Below are 19,004 nucleotides of genomic sequence, written 5' to 3' on the forward strand. Positions count from 1 at the left end.
GTTTCTCCCAATTTTCTAACAAGCAGTGAAGCAGTGCAAGTGATGTCCTTCAAGGGCATGCTAAACATATTGTGGAACCATCTTCAAGAATACATTAGTAGAGAATTCTGCTGGCTGCCAGCAAGATAGTGTATGGGATTACACCTGATGATAACATCGTTAGAAAGCTTCCCAATCAGCTGGAACATAATCTTGCTATCATGTAAGCTGCCAGACATGCCAGTAGCAAGCAGTGTAATGGTACTGGAAAGAGCACTCACACAGTATGTTCTCTTTCTTTTTTTCTTTAACCCTGAAATACTAACATGACAGTAGACCTAAATAATGCCAATGTGGTTAAAATAAACAACCCTCCCTCAAAAAAATTTCCCCAAAAATTTAAAACTCAAAAACCTTTACAAAAAGAAATTTCTTCCACATACACTTCACCAACATTTGCAGTATAAACACCAATCTAAATGTGCATCATCACTTACAGACATCTCAACCTGATATGTTTTTAACAGAACCCCAAACTGCTGCTATAACAACCACAGTCCATGTTAACTGCCCAAACTACACCGTGTATGATTCCTTCCAACACAAAAGTGGTATGCTTTTGTGCAATTTGAATATACCTTGTCAGAGGATGCCTGGTGTAAGATTTCCTCGCTTCATTATGTATCATCTATTCCTCCAATTCTGAAAATTATTCTGATCTCTCTGACTTCCTGTCCTTGAAGATTGATTTCCAGTGAAACAGTGATGTCATCTTTTTTTGGCACATCTTTAATGTTCACAACTCTAAGTGGCTCAGTTTTTCTAATTCCGCTGATCAAGCCTGAAGTAACGAGTATTCTATAAGCAATGATCTAAAACAAACTGTTCATCTCCCAACCAGAATTCCTGACAATCCTCTCCACTCACTCAACATTATGGATATTTCTTTAACCATCTCTCTTTCTAGGTACACTGCTGAAATGACTGCTGCTCTTGAGAATTCAGATCACAATCTCATCCAAGTTTAATCTCTGGTGAAATGTTCTCCTCTGTCGTGCGCAATATCATAATAGATAATAGATTTGGAGCCAAGGGCTTCTCCGCAAATTGCCAGTTCTCTTTCGGATCATTTAATGAATGTAATTGTAAAGGATGTGCTCTCTCTCTCACATCAGATTTTCCTATCATATCAATATAAGTGTACCTTAGGACTCTGTTGCCACTCTTTCCCTCACATATTGTACACAAATAACCTTTTCTAACTGATGTCAAGCCCTATCCACAGTTTTGCTGATAATGACACTCTTCACTCACTCTACTCACACCTTGAAATGCTCAAACATCTTAAGCTTCAAGATCATCTTACAATAAGTGCCCTGAACTCTGATCTCCACTTTATTGTGCAATAGGACAATAACAACTTAGTCACCTTCAATGCTTCTAAAACAATTCCCCCTCCCTTTGCAAAAATACCTTAGTTCTTCTTTGAGGGTGCTCAATTTAACAGTCAAAACCAGGTCTCTCTTCTCAGATTGACTTCCCAGAAAGGCTAGGAATAATCCTAGCCTTTCTGGAACAAGCACATCACCTCTATGAAATCCTCAACTTTCAAAAAACCTAGCATCCTTTTTCACTTAAAATATTACATTTCATCTTTCTAGCTACTTACTGTGTACAAATCCTAAATTCACTCAACCTTGGAATACTGCTCTCACATTTGAGTGTACCTATATCTCTAAAAATATCAAGAATTTTTAGAGATATAGGTACACCCTGCACTGTTCTCTTCTACAAATATTTCCATGGGTACTGTTCAGAAGAACTGGCATCCATTATGCCTCTATTCCTGCTAAAGCTACAGTAATATGAGATGAACTTCTCTCTCTATCTTTCATTCCATCTACCTGTGGAAAAGCCTTTCCATAGTGTATTACTCAGATTGCAACCTCCAGCTCTTCAAAAAGCATATCAACTTTGCTCTTGACTCTGGCCTACAGAAAGTGTTTGTTTGTAGGCCAGAGTAAAAAAAAAAAAAAAGTCTGAAGTACTCCAATGCTCTGGGAAATGACTTTCACTAAAATGTATGGTAGTCAATATATATTTTCTAAGATGTGCTCTGCATTATATGATACTTAGATAACTACTGATGAAGTTGTCTTTTGGTATGCAAAACTACTAGTCATGGATAAAAATGGAAGTATAATTTTTTGACATGTACAACAGCGAACAAGCCAAATTTTTGTCAAGTTTCTGGTTTGGTTTTTGTTTTAGTTCGCAATAACTTTTGTTTTTGTTTACCATTTTTGGGTTTGGTTGCATGTTTTTACTGTCTCTCTATGATGTTTATTAACAATGATGTGCCTTTTAAAGAATATAAACAAGTTGACGTTTAATGTTTTATTCATTTTGCGTAGCTATAAATTGGATGCATGTCCAAGAAAGCAATGACAAATGTGTACTCTTTCTCAGCACACATCCATGACTCAAAGAAAAATTGCCAATGAGTTTAATGTTGGTTGGGGAACTGTTAATGTGATTTTAAAGAGGTTTAAGTAGACAGGTATCTTTTCTCCTGACATAAAAGGAAAATGTTGGCGAAAAAGGAAAACTACACTTACTCGAGATAATTTTCTAGTTAGGAAAAGCAAAATGAATTCAAGATTGTCTGCTGAAGACCTAAATAGAGACTTGGTACCTGAAGATTAATGTTTTTGACATGACAGTCCATCGAATATTGTTGGAAGCAAGAAGGACTGTCAACAGACCAAAAAAGAAACAACTGTTAAAGGCGATGCAGAAAGAGAGGCTCTAGTGGGTAATAGTGTACAAAGATTGGACTGTTGAGAAATGGAAGAAGGTCATATTCTCAAATGAGAGCCATTTCTTTGTCCAAGGAGAGCAATACCCTATGTTTGCAAATCAGCAGCTGAGAAGAATTCTCTCATCCACCTTCAACAAGCTCCTAAACACCCAGCTAAAAAGATCGGATTGTTTTACACATGACAGTCTAGTATCACTTGTGTCTGTTGATGGCATAATGAAAAGTGACAAATACATAACAACTGGAGAAAAGAGTGGTTCCACAGATCCAGAAAGACAAAGAACTCATCTTGCAACATGCCACACTTCAAAAAAAGTGAAAGAGTTCCTCAAAAATCAAAACATCCAATTGCAGTAGTGAGAAGGTAACTCTCCTGACTTTGACCCAATAGAAAATTTGGGCCATAGAGAAAAAGAGACTTGGAAAATTAAATTGTGATACAAAGGATAACTTAATACAATCCATTATAAAACTATGGTTTCGAGATGGCCCAAACTCTATATGTTGATAGAGTTCCATGTCTAAGTGAATTAATGAACTTATTAGGAACACAGAAATGCACATATAAATTATTAGGTAAAGTTAGAGTTTTAATTTTGGTACTTATTTTCTTGAAAAATTAAAATTTTTCTTTAAAATGGGAGTGTTCAGATTAATTTGTTTGCTACTGTATAAGGTCTTGTTATAGGTCTTGGGACCTTGCGTGCGCACGCACGCAAGGTCCCAAGACCTATAACACTGTTTGTTATAGGTCCCAAGACCTATAACAAACAGTGTGCCATGTCTAAACAATAATAATTTGAAAGAAAAAAAGAATCTGTTATTGTACTTTCTTGAAAAGTTTGGAGACTGTATTCATTGGAGAGAACAATATAGGAAATACACCATCAAATTGCATGGCATCTTCAAACTGTAGATAGCTAATGGCAATGGTGGTCTTTCAGTGGCTGCATTGAAATGGTTCCTTTACTGATTCTTCACCAACCAGACTCTTTTACAGGTGGATTCATAGTCTTTGAGATGTTGATACAGGCTCTGTTTCTCACATTTTCTATTAAACTAACGTTGTTTATATCAGAGCATTCACTCTTGAGCTAATACTATTTTAACTACAATGGTATCTTTAAAAATAATGAAATATACTCATGACAGCAATGCAGAAATAAAACTCGAGTCTCTTTATTAGAAAAAACTAACTACATTTCCAATAAACTGAAACAATGATTTTCTGTTAGGTTTACAAGTATATTACTTCTTTTCTAATTATCCTGTATTTACTCTTTTTTTTTGTTATAAATAATGGAAGTTTTTTACAAAAAAAAAAAAAAAAGAAAAAAAAGAAAAAGAAACAACCATTTCTCTCTTCAGAAGCATTTTTTACATAAAAAATTTGTTTCCCTCATCAACTTAAGTTATATTTAACATTTCCTCTTATCACAAACAAACCTGCATAACTTTTTTTATATAACCATATGATATTGTATTTAATCTGTATCAACTATAGTGAGAAGATTGTTAGCGAAGAATAATTACTTTCCGACGTAACTGTCTTATGCTTTTTCTTCCTGAGAATTAATTTGCACTAATCATTACTAACACCAAGTTCCAAGATAAAGATGTGCACAAGTTCACATGGAGAGAAGACACAAGAAAAAAGAAAAGCCTCACTCACTATGTTATTGTCGATCGTGATATATGCCGGCCTGGTTGACCGAGTGGTTAGTGTATCTGCTCTTCAGCCAAAAGGCTGCAGGTTTGAATCCTGCCGTGGGCCTGGATCTTTGTGATTGTCTGTGAAAATATTAGTGGTGGTGGGTAGATGGCATCGGTGTAGTTGCAGTTCATTGTAGTTGGTGGAGACAAAGAGTTGTAGAGTAGGTGCCCTCCCTTGATGAGTCTTTGGACTCCCTGGAGGTGTCATGTAATAATAATAATATATGCATGCTGGTTCAGGATACAATAATGAAGAGAAGATTATAAATTGGAAGTGACCATCACTTAGTTTTAAGTAGGATAAAATTGAATATCACATTGCAAAGAAGAGTAAGTATGCAAAAATGTATTAAGAAGAATTAAAGTTGAGCAGCAATTTTGTACAGTAGAGTCTATACAAACACTATTGAAGAAACAATGAAACAGTTCATAAACAAAAACCAAACCTGTGAGTCTCAGTGGCAAACTCTGAAGAAAATATTGATTGATTCAGCTAGGGAAGCATGTGGTGAAGTTATCTCCAAGGATAGAAAAATAAAAACATCATGGTGGACACAAGATGTAAAAGAAACAGTCCTGGAAATGAAGAAAACATACTGAAAGTTGATAGCAAATAATTTGGCAGATATCCTAAAAAACATAGAGAAAAATACAAGAAGGCTAAGCTATGTGTGAAAGTAGCTTAACAAAAGTCATGCAAACACTCTGGTAAGAATATAGAAGGTAAATATCAGGAAAGTGGCAAAATATTTTGGCGACTATTCAAAAAGATTAAAGATTAGAAAGGATATTCTAATAAGGATATTCCAGATTCTGGAGAAATTATTACAAAAGATTGTTAAATGAAACAAGTTCAGGCCAAATAGAGGTTGTCAAGATCAGATTTTCACTTTTCAATAAATAGTCAAGAAATCATGGCAAGATGACAAGGATCTGTATTTAAGTTTTGTAGATCTGGAAAAGGCATATAAGCTGCCCAGAGAAAAGCTTTTCAAAACACTAAAATTATATGGAGTAAATGGAACATTATTTAGAGCAATACATAGTCTATATATAAGTTGTCAGTCAGCAGTTAGATTTGAAGGAAATACAGGAAGATGGTTTGATATAAAATCAGGGGTAAGACAAGGATGCACATCATCTCCACTCTTATTCATCATCTATATGCATCACATTAAGAAAGAAAGTGACATCGGGTCCAACATTAAAATTGGACATGTCAAACTTAGTTCTTTGCTTTATGCATATGATGTTGTATTCCTAAATACATCTAGTGCTGGTCTCAAGGATTCTCTACCTAAACTGAATAACAGTAACAAATTTGGCATGAAAATCAGCAATAAAAGACCAAAACTATGAAAATAGGTAGGAACATTTAAAATTTCAGCTGTATTCTGAATGGAGCTGCTATAGAACAAGTAAAATATAATCAGCTATTTAGGCACAATTTTTAGTGAAGATGGCAAGTTAAATCTGAAAATAGACAACAGAATTAGCCAAGCTGGTGTATTGGGAGCCATCTGAATAAATTTATATGGAATAAGAAAGAAATTAGCCAAAATACTAAACTAGCAGTATACAAGATAGTATACTGTTTTTATACTGTATATAGTATACAGTTTTAAGTTATGGATCTGAGAGCTGGGTTAGAAATAAAGCACTTGGTCAAAGATTAGAGACCACAGATATCAAAGTTCTGAGAAAAATTAGGAGAGTGAATCAATGGCAGAATCATATTAAAAATGAATACATTAGCTAGTGATCTGTGTGACTGTCTGTTGCACTAAATCATGAATACTACTGCTCTCAAGTTTCAAATAATAGTTTTCTGTGTCATACATTTTTATGTCAATTCACATTTCCATCTAGGTATGGTAGTTTGCAAACAAAGGGAAGAATGGTTACCGATAATGGTTTCCATAATTTCAAGTTGCACAACAAAGTAAATTTTTCTATAGTTGCTAGGATCACAGAAGTTTCTTTTTTGAAGACTGGGAATTACAACACTATGAAGCTAGAAGTCAAGCAGACTTCAAAAATGGTTGACAGAGGTAGAAAGAAGTAAAGTTTCTGGTAGAAGAAAGCAACAACAGACTGGACCTACAAATAAGAGGGTTGGAATTTACTTAAAGCTCCCAATACTGAATGCATCAAACAGTGGATCGGTACTGTTGTCAGAACCATACATTTTGAACCATATAAGATGGTGTTTACGATGTGGGATCATGTTACCTTTGATAAAAATGGAACACACTAGAGCATACTGGATGCATCTACTTTATCTTTGTTGTTGTCTCAATATTTACTGAAGTGTCTTAGTAATTGACAGTTTTTTCCTCAGTGTGAGTTCACAAAATATTGTAATGAATTTGATGGTCTATAAGGTAGCTTTCTGTGTTATACAATGTTAATAATGGTTTTTGGAAATGACCATGCTAGAGATATTCTTAAAGGAAGACAGAGGATATTTGCAATGTTCTTATTGCTATTCCAACTTTTTGTTTCTGTAGAATAACCCTTTCTACATATATCTCAGGGAGATTGTTTTTTTTGTATATGTTACTTTAACTGTTGGAATATACATTCCATGACAATATTAAGAATGTAGAGGAAGGAAGAATAGAGATCATTAATAGGAATGCAGGCCTTATATGAGAACACAGCCTTTATCATGGCATGAGTGAACTGTAAAGAAAACTAATTGGGTATGCCTGTTCTTAATGCCTAATACCAAATTTATCCTAGCTATTCTCCTTTAGATGGATGCTTTAAATGACTAGTACTGGAGGATATATATCTAGAACTATTAATCAACTCATCAACGTTAATTAATAAGTATAAGCATATGATTTATTTGTTGCAGAATGACTAGACATCACTGAAATTCAGTACAACTAAGCTTGAGATGATTTGAACATCACAAAATATATTGGCAATAAATTTCTCCCCCCCCCCAATTTCATAATGCACTGAAAAAGCAGAGACATAACTAAAATGGAACTTATACTAAAACAAGAGAAAACCATTTTTTCAATATTGTTCATTCTTAAATAAACAAAAGACTAGAGAATGCAAACAAACCTGTATCTGAAGATGTGAAGTTTTATAATTTCGTTCAAAAAATACAGCTGTCTTATTTTTTGAATGATAATATTTTAAGAGTGCAGCTTTATATTTATCAATTTCTTGAAGGGCATCATCAGGAAGTTCTACTGTTGCTTGATAATGGCCAACTGGTAATATCAGAACATGATCAGGTGTTAGTCCTCCTTTTGCTAAAGCAACATAATTCTGTAAAAAAATATAAATAACAGAAACAGAATAAATATATACACTACATAATCACAAAATATATAGATCCCAGTTACCAAAAGTTGATGCATTATCTAGGAGAAGCTCCCAGATAATATATCAATTTCTGAGGAAACAGATAATTTCTAAAAAGACAGTGTGTTCTATGAATGCTGCTTGCATGAGAATTATAAGCAGTGATTTGTTTACATACATGTGCAAGAGATTAATGCAAAACAATGCTTTAGAAATATATCCAAACAAGAGTTAATAGCACTCAGAAACCTTTGTTATAATAATGACAGTGAATTAAGAGTAGAAAAGGCAATCTGAACAGTTATCATGGATGCCAATACATATTCATTCAAAATGGAAAACTTCTTAATGATGAACATCTATACATGACTAGATGTTGACCTGACAAAACAAAAATAATTTGCTAGAGGCTTCTGAAATGGCTCAAATAAATTACTGACTGTCTGACCTCCAAGCATTCAGTAGTTCTAAGAATTACTGAACCAATTTAAGCAGTTGAACTATTACCTAAACTGCATAAATGGAAACTGCCATTAGAAATCAAGTACAATAAGGTTCTAGGAATGGATATGATACAAACAGAATTAATGAAAAATGTAGGTAAAAAATATTTCAAGGCTCTGCCAAAATCCAGATTAATGAAACAATTCCAGATGAATGGAATCAGCATCATATCCATAGGTAGTGTATAGAAAGGTAATGTAATGATCTGCTCCAATTACAGGAGAATCAATTTATGCCCAATATGTGCACTCGAGAATTAACAGCCATCCTATATTGCCTATACAAACTGTCATACTCATCTGACATCTACCTAGTAGCATGGAAAGAAGTTCTTATATTCATGTCCACTCTCAAAAAAGAGAAAGAGCAAGAAAGAGGGTGGTGGGCAGCCATCAATACTACTATCCCACTGTTCATATTTCAATCCTCTCAAACTCAAAAACAATGGAGAAAGTCATTAAAAGCCAACTACTTTTATTTTAAAAAAAATGGATCCTACCCAAGAAATGCTGGTAAACCTAATAATACATTAGTATTAGTAATGTTTCGAGACACTTAAAGCCTCGAGTGTTGCTCTCTATAAGCGAGATAATAATAATGAAAAGAAACTCACATGGTCACTCTTGGCATTTGAAAGAGCATTTGATGAGAGGCCTGCTTACTATGCTACCACTTATTTTACAATGTATTTTCCTCTGTTTACAGCCAAGTCACCATTTTCTCCTTCATCATTCACTACGTTATGGTGGACAGTTTCCTCTTTCAAGATTTTCCCAGGGTTCTGCACTTTCACCTGTATGTTAACCACCCTACCAGCCAAAGTGAATGAAATACAGAAACCACTTTAGAATCAAAACACAAACAGCTTTCTGTCTTTTATCAAGTAATTACCCTACTCTATCATTAAACCTTTAATGTTGACGATGACTTATGGTTTTAGTGGTGTAAGGAACGAAAAGATCATACCATGCTATATCAATGGTTATAGCAGTATACAAGGTAAGTTTTACAAATACATTTCATGTTATATTTTCACTAAATAAAAACTGTTCATATTTATCCCATAAATAAGAAATTATCGTTTTAACTGTTTTTTTTTTTTTTTTTTTTTGGTCCTTAAAAAAAAGTCCTGAACGTTACTATCTCTAATGCTGCTGGTTGCCATTTTTGAAATAAGTTATGTCTTAAATATACCAGCTAATAATCCTCTCTGCCTCAGCAACAGGATGAAAGCTAAGACTGCTGACTGTTATTAAGAAAGAAAAGAAAGAACATCACAGAAGTCACATAAAGAGTCCAAGCAGTAGAGGAGAAGGCCTCAGAAATTTCTTGTTTCATTTTCATGTGTTTAATATCCTAAACAGAAATACTGATATTTCTTTGGAAGGCTGATACAGTATTTTTATCAAAATTAATTCTGCCTTATCACTTTAAGATCACAGACTTTTTTAATTTATAATAATTACAAATTCATTTCAATATCAAAAAAATTGTCTGATATAAAAAAAGTGCAGCTATAAATTACATAGGCATTTAACTATATTTTTGAGGGGAAGGGGTTTAAATGCCTATTCAAAATACATAAATTTCAGATTACAGTTTATTTTGAAATAAATTCAAGAAAATTAAAAATGTATTTCAGTTGAGAGAATGGATCTAATGAATCTATATATGTTTAGTGTAACACAATACTAAAAGTATAGCTGCTTCAAAAATGCCAAATAATATCAAAGTGAGCTGTAAATCAGTAAATGTATTTATTTTCAAATATTCAGTATTTTCTTCTTAGGGTGGGTGATTAGAATTTCATAGGCTTCTTTAAATTTGTACTTGGGCCAGATGCCTTTCCAGTCAATTCTGTGTAGAGTATCCAGGGAATGATCAGAAAGGCCTGTTTACTACAGTTATTAAATTTAATGTATTGTTTGTGTCCTTTTTCTGGATAGGAATCATGCATCCGGTTTCACCTATATAAAGCAAGTTACTAGTGCAGTGAATACAGTATCAAAAGAGTTTATAAAAAAAGGAAGCGGATTCATGGAGGATTTGAAAAAATTCTTTAATTTTGCAGGAAGTTTAAAGGTGGCATTAAGGTCATATCTGTGTAGTGTTCTGTTTATTTTTTTTCTGATATCCCTTTTATGTATGGAACAGAATTAGTTTTACTGTAATCTAATTTTTTATTTTTAGATGCAGCCTTGTGAAGAATTCTGTTGATAGAATTTTTAATGTAGCCATTTTTTTGAAAAGTATTGCTGATAATTTTTAATTCATGTTCAAGAACTTGCTCATTGGAACAAATCTTTAGAGCTCTGTTTTTGTTGTGTTAATAACACTTACTTTTTGTGTTGGGTGGGGGTAAGAGTTTGGTATATGTACTGGATGTAGGGTGAAGGATAGACTGCCCAAGGGAAGATGTGTGTTTTGACTTTCAATTTCATTGGTGAATTGTATGCATTTGTGTTGTTTATTCAGGTGGCTGAGAAGGTGTCTAAAGGTCCTAAGCCAAATGTTTGATTTTGAAGTAAAGGAATCTAGATTCCTTACTTTAAAACCCAAAGTTTGGCTCAGGTATAAGGACAAGTCAATAGATGTTGTTGTCAGAGACTAATTGATCATTTTTGTAGGTAAGCTGTTCAGTTTAAAATAACAACAGCACCACCTTTATCGGCTTTAGTAATCATGATAACCTAATTTGCTTTTAATAGTTTCGGAGCTGGTAATTTTGTTTTGGTGAGGTTGCTAGTTACTCCTTTAGTATTGTTAAAATGTTAGAAGATTCTTATCACATTTTATCAGTTAAACCTTATACTACTTTAAATATGATATATGAACTCCAATTTGCTAACAGTCCTATGTGCCACAGGACACCTAGAAAAGTATTTACTAAATGATGCAAGTTCACCATTCTTCAGGATGTGGCTTGACAGGTTAATTGCATGAATGTCAATTATAGGTGGTTGGTTGCTCCTATTATCATTTTCTCATTGTGGTTGACTGTTCCTGAAGTCATTCAGTCATAATAAGATATTCACATTTATCTGTTTGGCTATTAAAAACTTGCTGCTGTTTCAGTCTGATAAATCTGGTTATAAGATTTATTTCCAGAATGTGTTTAGATGAGCTGTCAGTAATCCTCTTGAGGATTTATCTGTTTGGCTATTAAAAACTTGCCGCTGTTTCAGTCTGATAAATCTGGTTAAAAGATTTATTTCCAGAATGTGTTTAGATGAGCTGTCAGTAATCCTCTTGAGGATTTCCCAACTATATAGGATTTAAATAACTGCAAAGTTCTGATTTTAAATTTAGAACCTGATTTTGGGGAGGTGCTAAGGTATTACAAGAAGTCTTAATTTGCCATCTGAGTATTGCTTTCTTTGTAGACACTTAAATTTGGAGTGCTTTCACTGAGGTAAATTTCTTTTTTAGCTTGATGCAGTTCTGAATCAGATGCTACCACTACACTTTTTTTAAAATGACAGCTGACTGATCAAAAAAGAAGCATATTTTTATCTTACCATGGTGATTGCAATGTTTGTGCATTAAATCCTCATGGATTATGATTCACCATGTCAACAGTAAAAACTCCAATTTTCTGATGTGTTTCAACCTTTATGTTAAGCTCCTCATCTATCTCACACACACACACAGTAGAAGCTACACTATAATGAAAAGGTAACTTGTCTTATATAGGTGAAACAGATGCATTATCCAGTAAAAGGAACACAAATGACACACTAAATTTAATAATTATAGTAAATCTGGTCTTTCTGTTCATGTTCAGGGTACCATACAGAAATAACTGGAAAGGCACCTGTTTTTTACATCACACCAAAACCTGGTATGAGAAAAATTTAAAGAAGTCTGTGAAATTGAAATCCTAATCAACCACCCTAATCTCTACAATAATGATGGCCTAAAATTCTCAAGAATATGGATGACACATAGTTGATTCACATACCTTTTTATTCTAACAGATCATAATAATTTCGGATGATAACAAACTTCATCCCATATTCTAAATACTACCACTATTGGTATCATTAAAGGTTAATATAAATTTAATCTCTGGCCATGTAAAACAGGATGCAGCATTGATGTAGTTTTTTTTTCCACCAGAGGACAGGCCAGTGTAGTAACAGTTAATCTAATTAGGAAACTCTGGCAAAATGTTTGCATTGTAATGTAATTTTTTTTTCTCTGCTCTGTATGTGTGTGTGTGTGTACTATAGATGATGATCTTAATATAAAGGTCAAAACATAGAGAAATTGAAGTTTGTACTCTTGAGATGGTAGTTCTCTCCATAATTTTACCAAAATAAATGCTGAACACTATAAAATATTAAACGAAAAATCAAAACCATTTTTGTGTAGATGATTTATTTATTTTATTTAGCATATGACATATTAAACATCACAAAGCATAAAATTTATGACAAACAATAAAAAATTACAAATTAACATCTAGATTACAAATAAAATCAACTGATTCTTCACTTGCAAACATCAAGTCACTAAGATCTCCTTTATAGGTTCATTATACAGTGCATTAAAAATTCAGGATGGATGCCATCAAAGCCAAGGACTTTTCTATCTTTTACATTCTTCAAAGCAGATGAGTTGTCCTCCACAGAAAAGAGACAGAAGTACTCATATATTGACTCACTCACAGATTTAAGAGTTCTGAGTTCATGCTTGACCTGGATGGTATGATCTCTGTCTTTTGTTGCTCTTGATAGATTTACTATACGTGAAGCTACTGCATCTGGAGTTACAGATGTATAGGAGGATTCTCTCTTTCTATTTTCCATAAGAGGGACCATGCCTCCCAATTTGAGTGCCTGAAATCCAGGTTTTTGACTGTCTCTGTCCATTTTTTTTTCTCCGTGTAATATCAAGACTACGTATTAATTCGTCTACGATTTCTTGATCTCCATTTTCTAAGAATTCCCGGTATAAGTTGTCACTTGTCTCATTCCACCCAGGGATATACTCTTTACGATATCCCCTGGGATGGTTTTTTTAGCTGCAATTATTACTGCACCCACAAATCTGTCATAATTGCCAATGGAAGGGGTTATCCATCCTTCGCATTTGTCAAGTTTTTCAGCGTCAGAGAAAGCAGGTCAACTGGCCTTCAATAACTGGGCAGTGCTGGCTATGTGAGGGATTCTGTCAAGATCTGTCTGTAGGTTGGTAGGAGCTGTTTAAATCTGTCAGAGGTGACAAAACATAAGTCAGGGTTATGGATATTTAGCATCAATGTGTACCTAAATGTGCTATGGTCCTTAGCATTAAATGTATAGGTGATGTCTGGTCTGTAAAGTGGCAATTCATATCAATATTGGTTTTGTCAGTGTCTGAGTGCACCACACTGCTGAGTTCTGAAGTGCTCTATCATTGTTGAATTTCGTTGTAGCCTTTTTTCATTGTTGCTTTGTGCAGTAAGGATAATGGGCACTTGGCCATGGCTCTTGAGGCACTTCATAAGTTATGAACTACACAGGAATATTTAGCCCCTCAAGCTCTACTGCTGTGATTTCATTTGGTGGAGTTTATCAAGAAAACATTTTTGAAAAAATAAAATATGGGAGCACATGACGGCAACTTATTCCAAAGTGGCACCTCTATATCTAAATTAATTAAGCTTAATTTACAGAAGCTTCATCTTCAAGGAAGTTATTGGCTAATATCCATATCTACAGGTCAGATATCATCCTGAGTTCATAACCTCCACTGTTAATATATAAATTGAATTCTAAAAAACTATAGTGTTGTACACACATACTCCACTCCCATCCTTGGAAAGAAACTGAACACTAGATTCTCTTGAGTCTGATGGAATGTTCTTTTGCAATTCACATTCAATACAGTTAAAAAATCAAGTTTTTAGATGCTAAATTATTCTTTATAATGTTGTCAAATAGCATTTATTAGTTGATATAAGCATGACATTTTTTTACACAGAAAAACCAAAGGAAGAATAATACACATGCATACGAATAGCTGCAGTAATATTTTATCTAGCAAACTGAAGATTAAGTTCTCTCATGGTGCATGCATACATTCATTCATGGGGTCACTGTTGTTTGCAGTTCTTTATTCTAATTTTTGCATACAGTAGCATAAATAATTAAAGCGAATCCATGAGAAGTATTACATAAATATGCATACTCAGAATGCATAATATTAAATATGAAATATAAAAATGTATATACTTACATAGTCTCCAACACTAACAACTAAATGCTTTTCTACTTCAGGACTTGCTAAGCAAAACCAACAGGGACCTTGTGCTTGTGCTGAGTGGAAATTAAAGACCTCATAAATTTTAAGACTATAAATTTTATTAACTTATGCTAATTTTCTTTAATATTATATATAATATGAAAATTTATACTAATAATTGAAGTATGTTAGGAGAGACATCCAAACTTCATGTGTTTTGACTAAACTCCAAATTACCACTATAACAATACAGCTCATCTTAACTGTCAAAATTGCATTTTGTACAATTCCTTCCATTGATCATACAAAATGTAATACGTGTGCTTTTGTAGAATCCAACATTCCTTGCCAGCAGATGCTTAATTTTGAATTTCCCCTTTTTTGACCTTCTGTGGCTTAAGCTTTTCTTGTCTCATTATGAATCATTCATCTGCAGTCTACCACTCCTCTAATTCAGAAAGTTATCCTGATCTCTCTAACCTTGAAGTTTGAATTCCTGCAATCCAACTAGCCTAACAGTGAAGTTATCTTCCTTAGCAACTTTAATATCCCATCATATTGAAGTTTCTGGAATAAAAACTACATGAAAGTAGAATCAAAAATAAATAATTTACTAACTTAATTAATTATTTACACACCGACATTTTGCCAGCGTTATCAAAGGAACTCTAAAGACAGTGATGATCGGGAGTTTTGTATGTAGGTATTCTATATATTTTGTCCATTTAAGGTGGCAATCTATGTGGAGACCAAGGTATTTTGCATGTGTTACAGGCTTGATTTTGGGACATTGGCAGGTTTTTTTGTTGTTAATGCAGAGGTATGTGTGACAGTGTATCGATAGTGGTGCAGGACGCATGATTCTTGGGTTGTGTATTATAAACATCTATGTTTTGGTGCTGTTGATTACAATTGCATTTTGGTAGAAGTATGTTGTGATTTCATTTAGGTTTTGTGCTTTGGAGAGAGCCAGTTGATGTCTGTGTGGATTGCTGGTAGTGTGGTGTCATCTATGTACTGAAATATTTGACTTCTTATGGCCATGTTATGAACATCGTTAATGTATATATTGAATAGAGTGGGTGATAATATGGTGCCTTAAGGGACACCGTGTTTTATTTGTATATCCTGGCTGTGGCATGTACCTATTTTTGTTACATGTGTTCTGTTTGAGAGGTAGTTCCTGAACCATGTATGCAATGTTCCTCTTATACCTATTGAGTATATTTTGGTGAGTAGTATGTCATGTTCAAGTCTATCAAATGCTTTGGTTAAGTCAAGCAGTATAAAAACAAGTGCGTACTTGTCTTTATCGAGAGCTTTGTTTATTGCATTGGTGATGCCTTCTAATAATGTGATGGTGCTTTTTGTTTTCTGAATTTGTGAATTCTGAATATTGGTTTTTTGAGATGATGATGTACTTCTGTAAATAGTTCTGTAGTCTAGTGTGTGTTATTTTTCCTAGAATTTTTGAAATAACTAGTAGGGTAGCTATTGGTCTGCAGTTCTGAGTAGCGCTGCTTTTACATGTTTGTATATTGGCGTAATTATTGCAGTTTTTAGTTATTGTGGAATAATACCAGTGTCAAATATTATGTTCATGAGTCTCAAAAGTATTGGATTTATTTACTTAAATATAAAGAGCTAATACGCTTCATTTCAGCGATATAAACAATATTTTAAGTTAAGGGGATATAAAATCCACATTGTTTTAAAACCGAATAAGAAACTCAAAGATTGGAATCAGAGAGTTTCATGCCGAATATAGTAAACTATAAAGTATCGGCGATCACTAGCGTGAGCTAATGCAAGTGACCCTAGTACAATACCGAACAACTTGTTGCAAAGGTGGGGAAAATTCAGATCGCTATTCTTAGGTATTTTCCATAATGTAAAAACACATTTCCTAGGAAATGTATGCTGTTATTACATTATGGAGGGAGGTCACTACTCAGACCGGTTTCAGCCTTTTTTGAGGCTTCATCAGTGAGTAGCTAGACCAAATTAATACCAAAGTGTATAGTGAAAAGAACTTATATACTCTGCTATACGAGTTTCCAAAGAGGTGCAACCATTAAGTTACTTAAATATAAAGAGCTAATAATGAAGCGAAATGAAGCTTATTAGCTCTTTATATTTAAGTAACTTAATGGTTGCACCTCTTTGGAAACTCGTATAGCAGAGTATATAAGTTCTTTTCGCTATACACTTTGGTATTAATTTGGTCTAGCTACTCACTGATGAAGCCTCAAAAAAGGCTGAAACCGGTCTGAGTAGTGACCTCCCTCCATAATGTAATAACAGCATACATTTCCTAGGAAATGTGTTTTTACATTATGGAAAATACCTAAGAATAGCGATCCGAATTTTCCCCACCTTTGCAACGAGTTGTCCAGTATTGTATCATTAGTCCGGTATCATTAGCTCACGCTAGTGATTGCCGATACTTTATAGTTTACTATATTCGGCATGAAACTCTCTGATTCCAATCTTTGAGTTTCTTATTCGGTTTTAAAACAATGTGGATTTTATATCCCCTTAATTTAAAATATTGGAATTATTTGTTCAAAGTGTGATAAAAGGTCACAAAGAGTGATAAAAACCAAAGACCACTCCAGGAATAGACAAAATAAGATTCTGTGAGTCTTATTTTGTCTATTCCTGGAGTGGTCTTTGGTTTTAATTGTAAGAGTGCTTCTTTCAGTTCCTGTTTTGTTACAGGTGGAAAATACATAGTTTGTTGTTGACTTTGTGTCGGTAGTTTTTTGTTGATCATTGGTAGATTGTCTTTTTTGAGTTGTGTGATATTGTTAGTGAAGGCATGGTTGAATGAATGTGCTAGTTACTCTACGTTTGTGTCCTGACTGAAACTTTTTACAATAAAATCTTGTGCTGAAGTTTTCTTTTTTCAAGTTAATAATTCGTTGAGTGTAGCCCATGTTTGCTTCATGTTGTTGTTATAATCCATGAATTTTTGGAAGTATTAGTGTCTTTTTGCCCTATGAATTTTTGTTGCAAGTTGATTTCTTGTGTTTTTGTATAAGGTTTGTAAATGTGTGTTACTGGGCGACTTTTTTTTTTAGTTTTTTCCATAGATTTTGTTGCCTCGTTTGTGAAGGCTTTGTTGCTTTTTTGTATATTTCTGTGAACTTTAGTTGGACATTCTCATATAATGTTACTGGATCATTTATTTTAAGTAGGCAATTCCAGTCTGTATTTTTTACATGGTTAACGACAATGCTCTTTAATATGATTGAGTTCTGTCAACTTTTGTGATGGTGGAAGGGGGGGGGGTATGTTAGGGGTCCAGGGTCGGGATCCTAGGCTTGCTGTAGTGCTGGTATAGTGTCTGGGTTAGCCCTGGCATTCCACTCCTGAGCGCACTCATTGCTTACTAGGCAGTGGGCATCCATCTGTGGCTCCATGGTGGGGTGGGGAGCTCTGGCGCCGAACCAAAAACTTCTTGAGCATGAACCCTTCATCCTCAAATGTTTCAGGGGTCCTAACAAGTCCCAACCAAGTACTGATACCATAGATACAGCATATGGAAACAGAAGTAAGAAACAAAAGATATATGATGCTAACATAAATGTACCAACATTTTTAATCATTCATGCTACAGGTGAAAAAGCAACAGGGAAAATATCACCCTTCTTTATTCAAAAAGGTTTAGAAGGATTGGCAGGACCTTCCAAAACTATTAAGAAATTGGGTTCTAGTGATGTCCTTGTGGAAATATTGTGTCAGCAACATTCCGAGAAACTACTGAGAGCAACAACAATGAATGGAATAGAAATTACAGTAACACCTCATAAAACACTTAACTCTTGTAGAGGAGCGATATCAGAATGAGATCTCTTTGATGTGCCTGATGAGGAGATATGTTCAGAACTTAAAGATCAAGGAGTGACAGGTGTGAGGCACATCCTGATAAGTAGGGATGGTTGCCTAATTCCAACCAAGAACATCATCCTTACTTTTGATACACCTAAGCCTCCAACAGCTGTAAAAGCAGGGTATCTCAGCTGTCCTGTTAGAATGTACACCTCTAACCCACTGAGATGCTTTAAATGTCAGAGATATGGACATGCCCAAACTGCCTGTCGTGGTTCTACTACCTGTGCTCAGTGTGGCAATAAAGAGCATGATAACAAATCTTGCTGTGCAAAAAAAGCTAAATGTGTCAACTGTCAGGGAGATCATCCAGCTTACTCATGTGCATGTCAGAAATGGAAAGATGAAAAAGAAATACAAAGAATGAGAACAGAGCAAAACATAACATAACAAGATGCAAAAAGAAAGCTAGCCACTATCACACCTGCTCTGAGATCCTCTTATGCTTAGAAGATAACAATTAAGAAAGTGACAGTAGTAACTCAAAACTTGTACGTCTGTTCCACCATCTGATAATTTCACCATACCTGAACCTTAT

At 34.2% G+C, this 19,004-nt stretch overlaps 1 protein-coding gene across 2 annotated transcripts in view; it reads right to left on the minus strand.

Moving 5' to 3' along the window:
• Positions 1-19,004, minus strand: part of LOC150095475 (pre-mRNA splicing factor cwf19l1) — a 161,616-nt gene that overhangs the window by 18,446 nt on the left and 124,166 nt on the right. For both annotated transcript variants that reach the window (XM_090409920.1, XM_090409921.1), the window contains exons 10-11: positions 14,567-14,646; positions 7,595-7,804 (exon numbers count right to left, since the gene is read on the minus strand). In XM_090409920.1, coding sequence (XP_090266046.1) covers positions 7,595-7,804; positions 14,567-14,646 — 290 coding nt within the window. The remainder of the gene's footprint in view (positions 1-7,594; positions 7,805-14,566; positions 14,647-19,004) is intronic.

The sequence above is a fragment of the Typopeltis vanoorti genome, chromosome 20 (genome assembly GCF_054136105.1).
Source record: "Typopeltis vanoorti isolate ZY-2024b chromosome 20, IOZ_Tvanoo_1.0, whole genome shotgun sequence".
NCBI classification, from domain to species: Eukaryota; Metazoa; Arthropoda; class Arachnida; order Uropygi; family Thelyphonidae; genus Typopeltis; species Typopeltis vanoorti.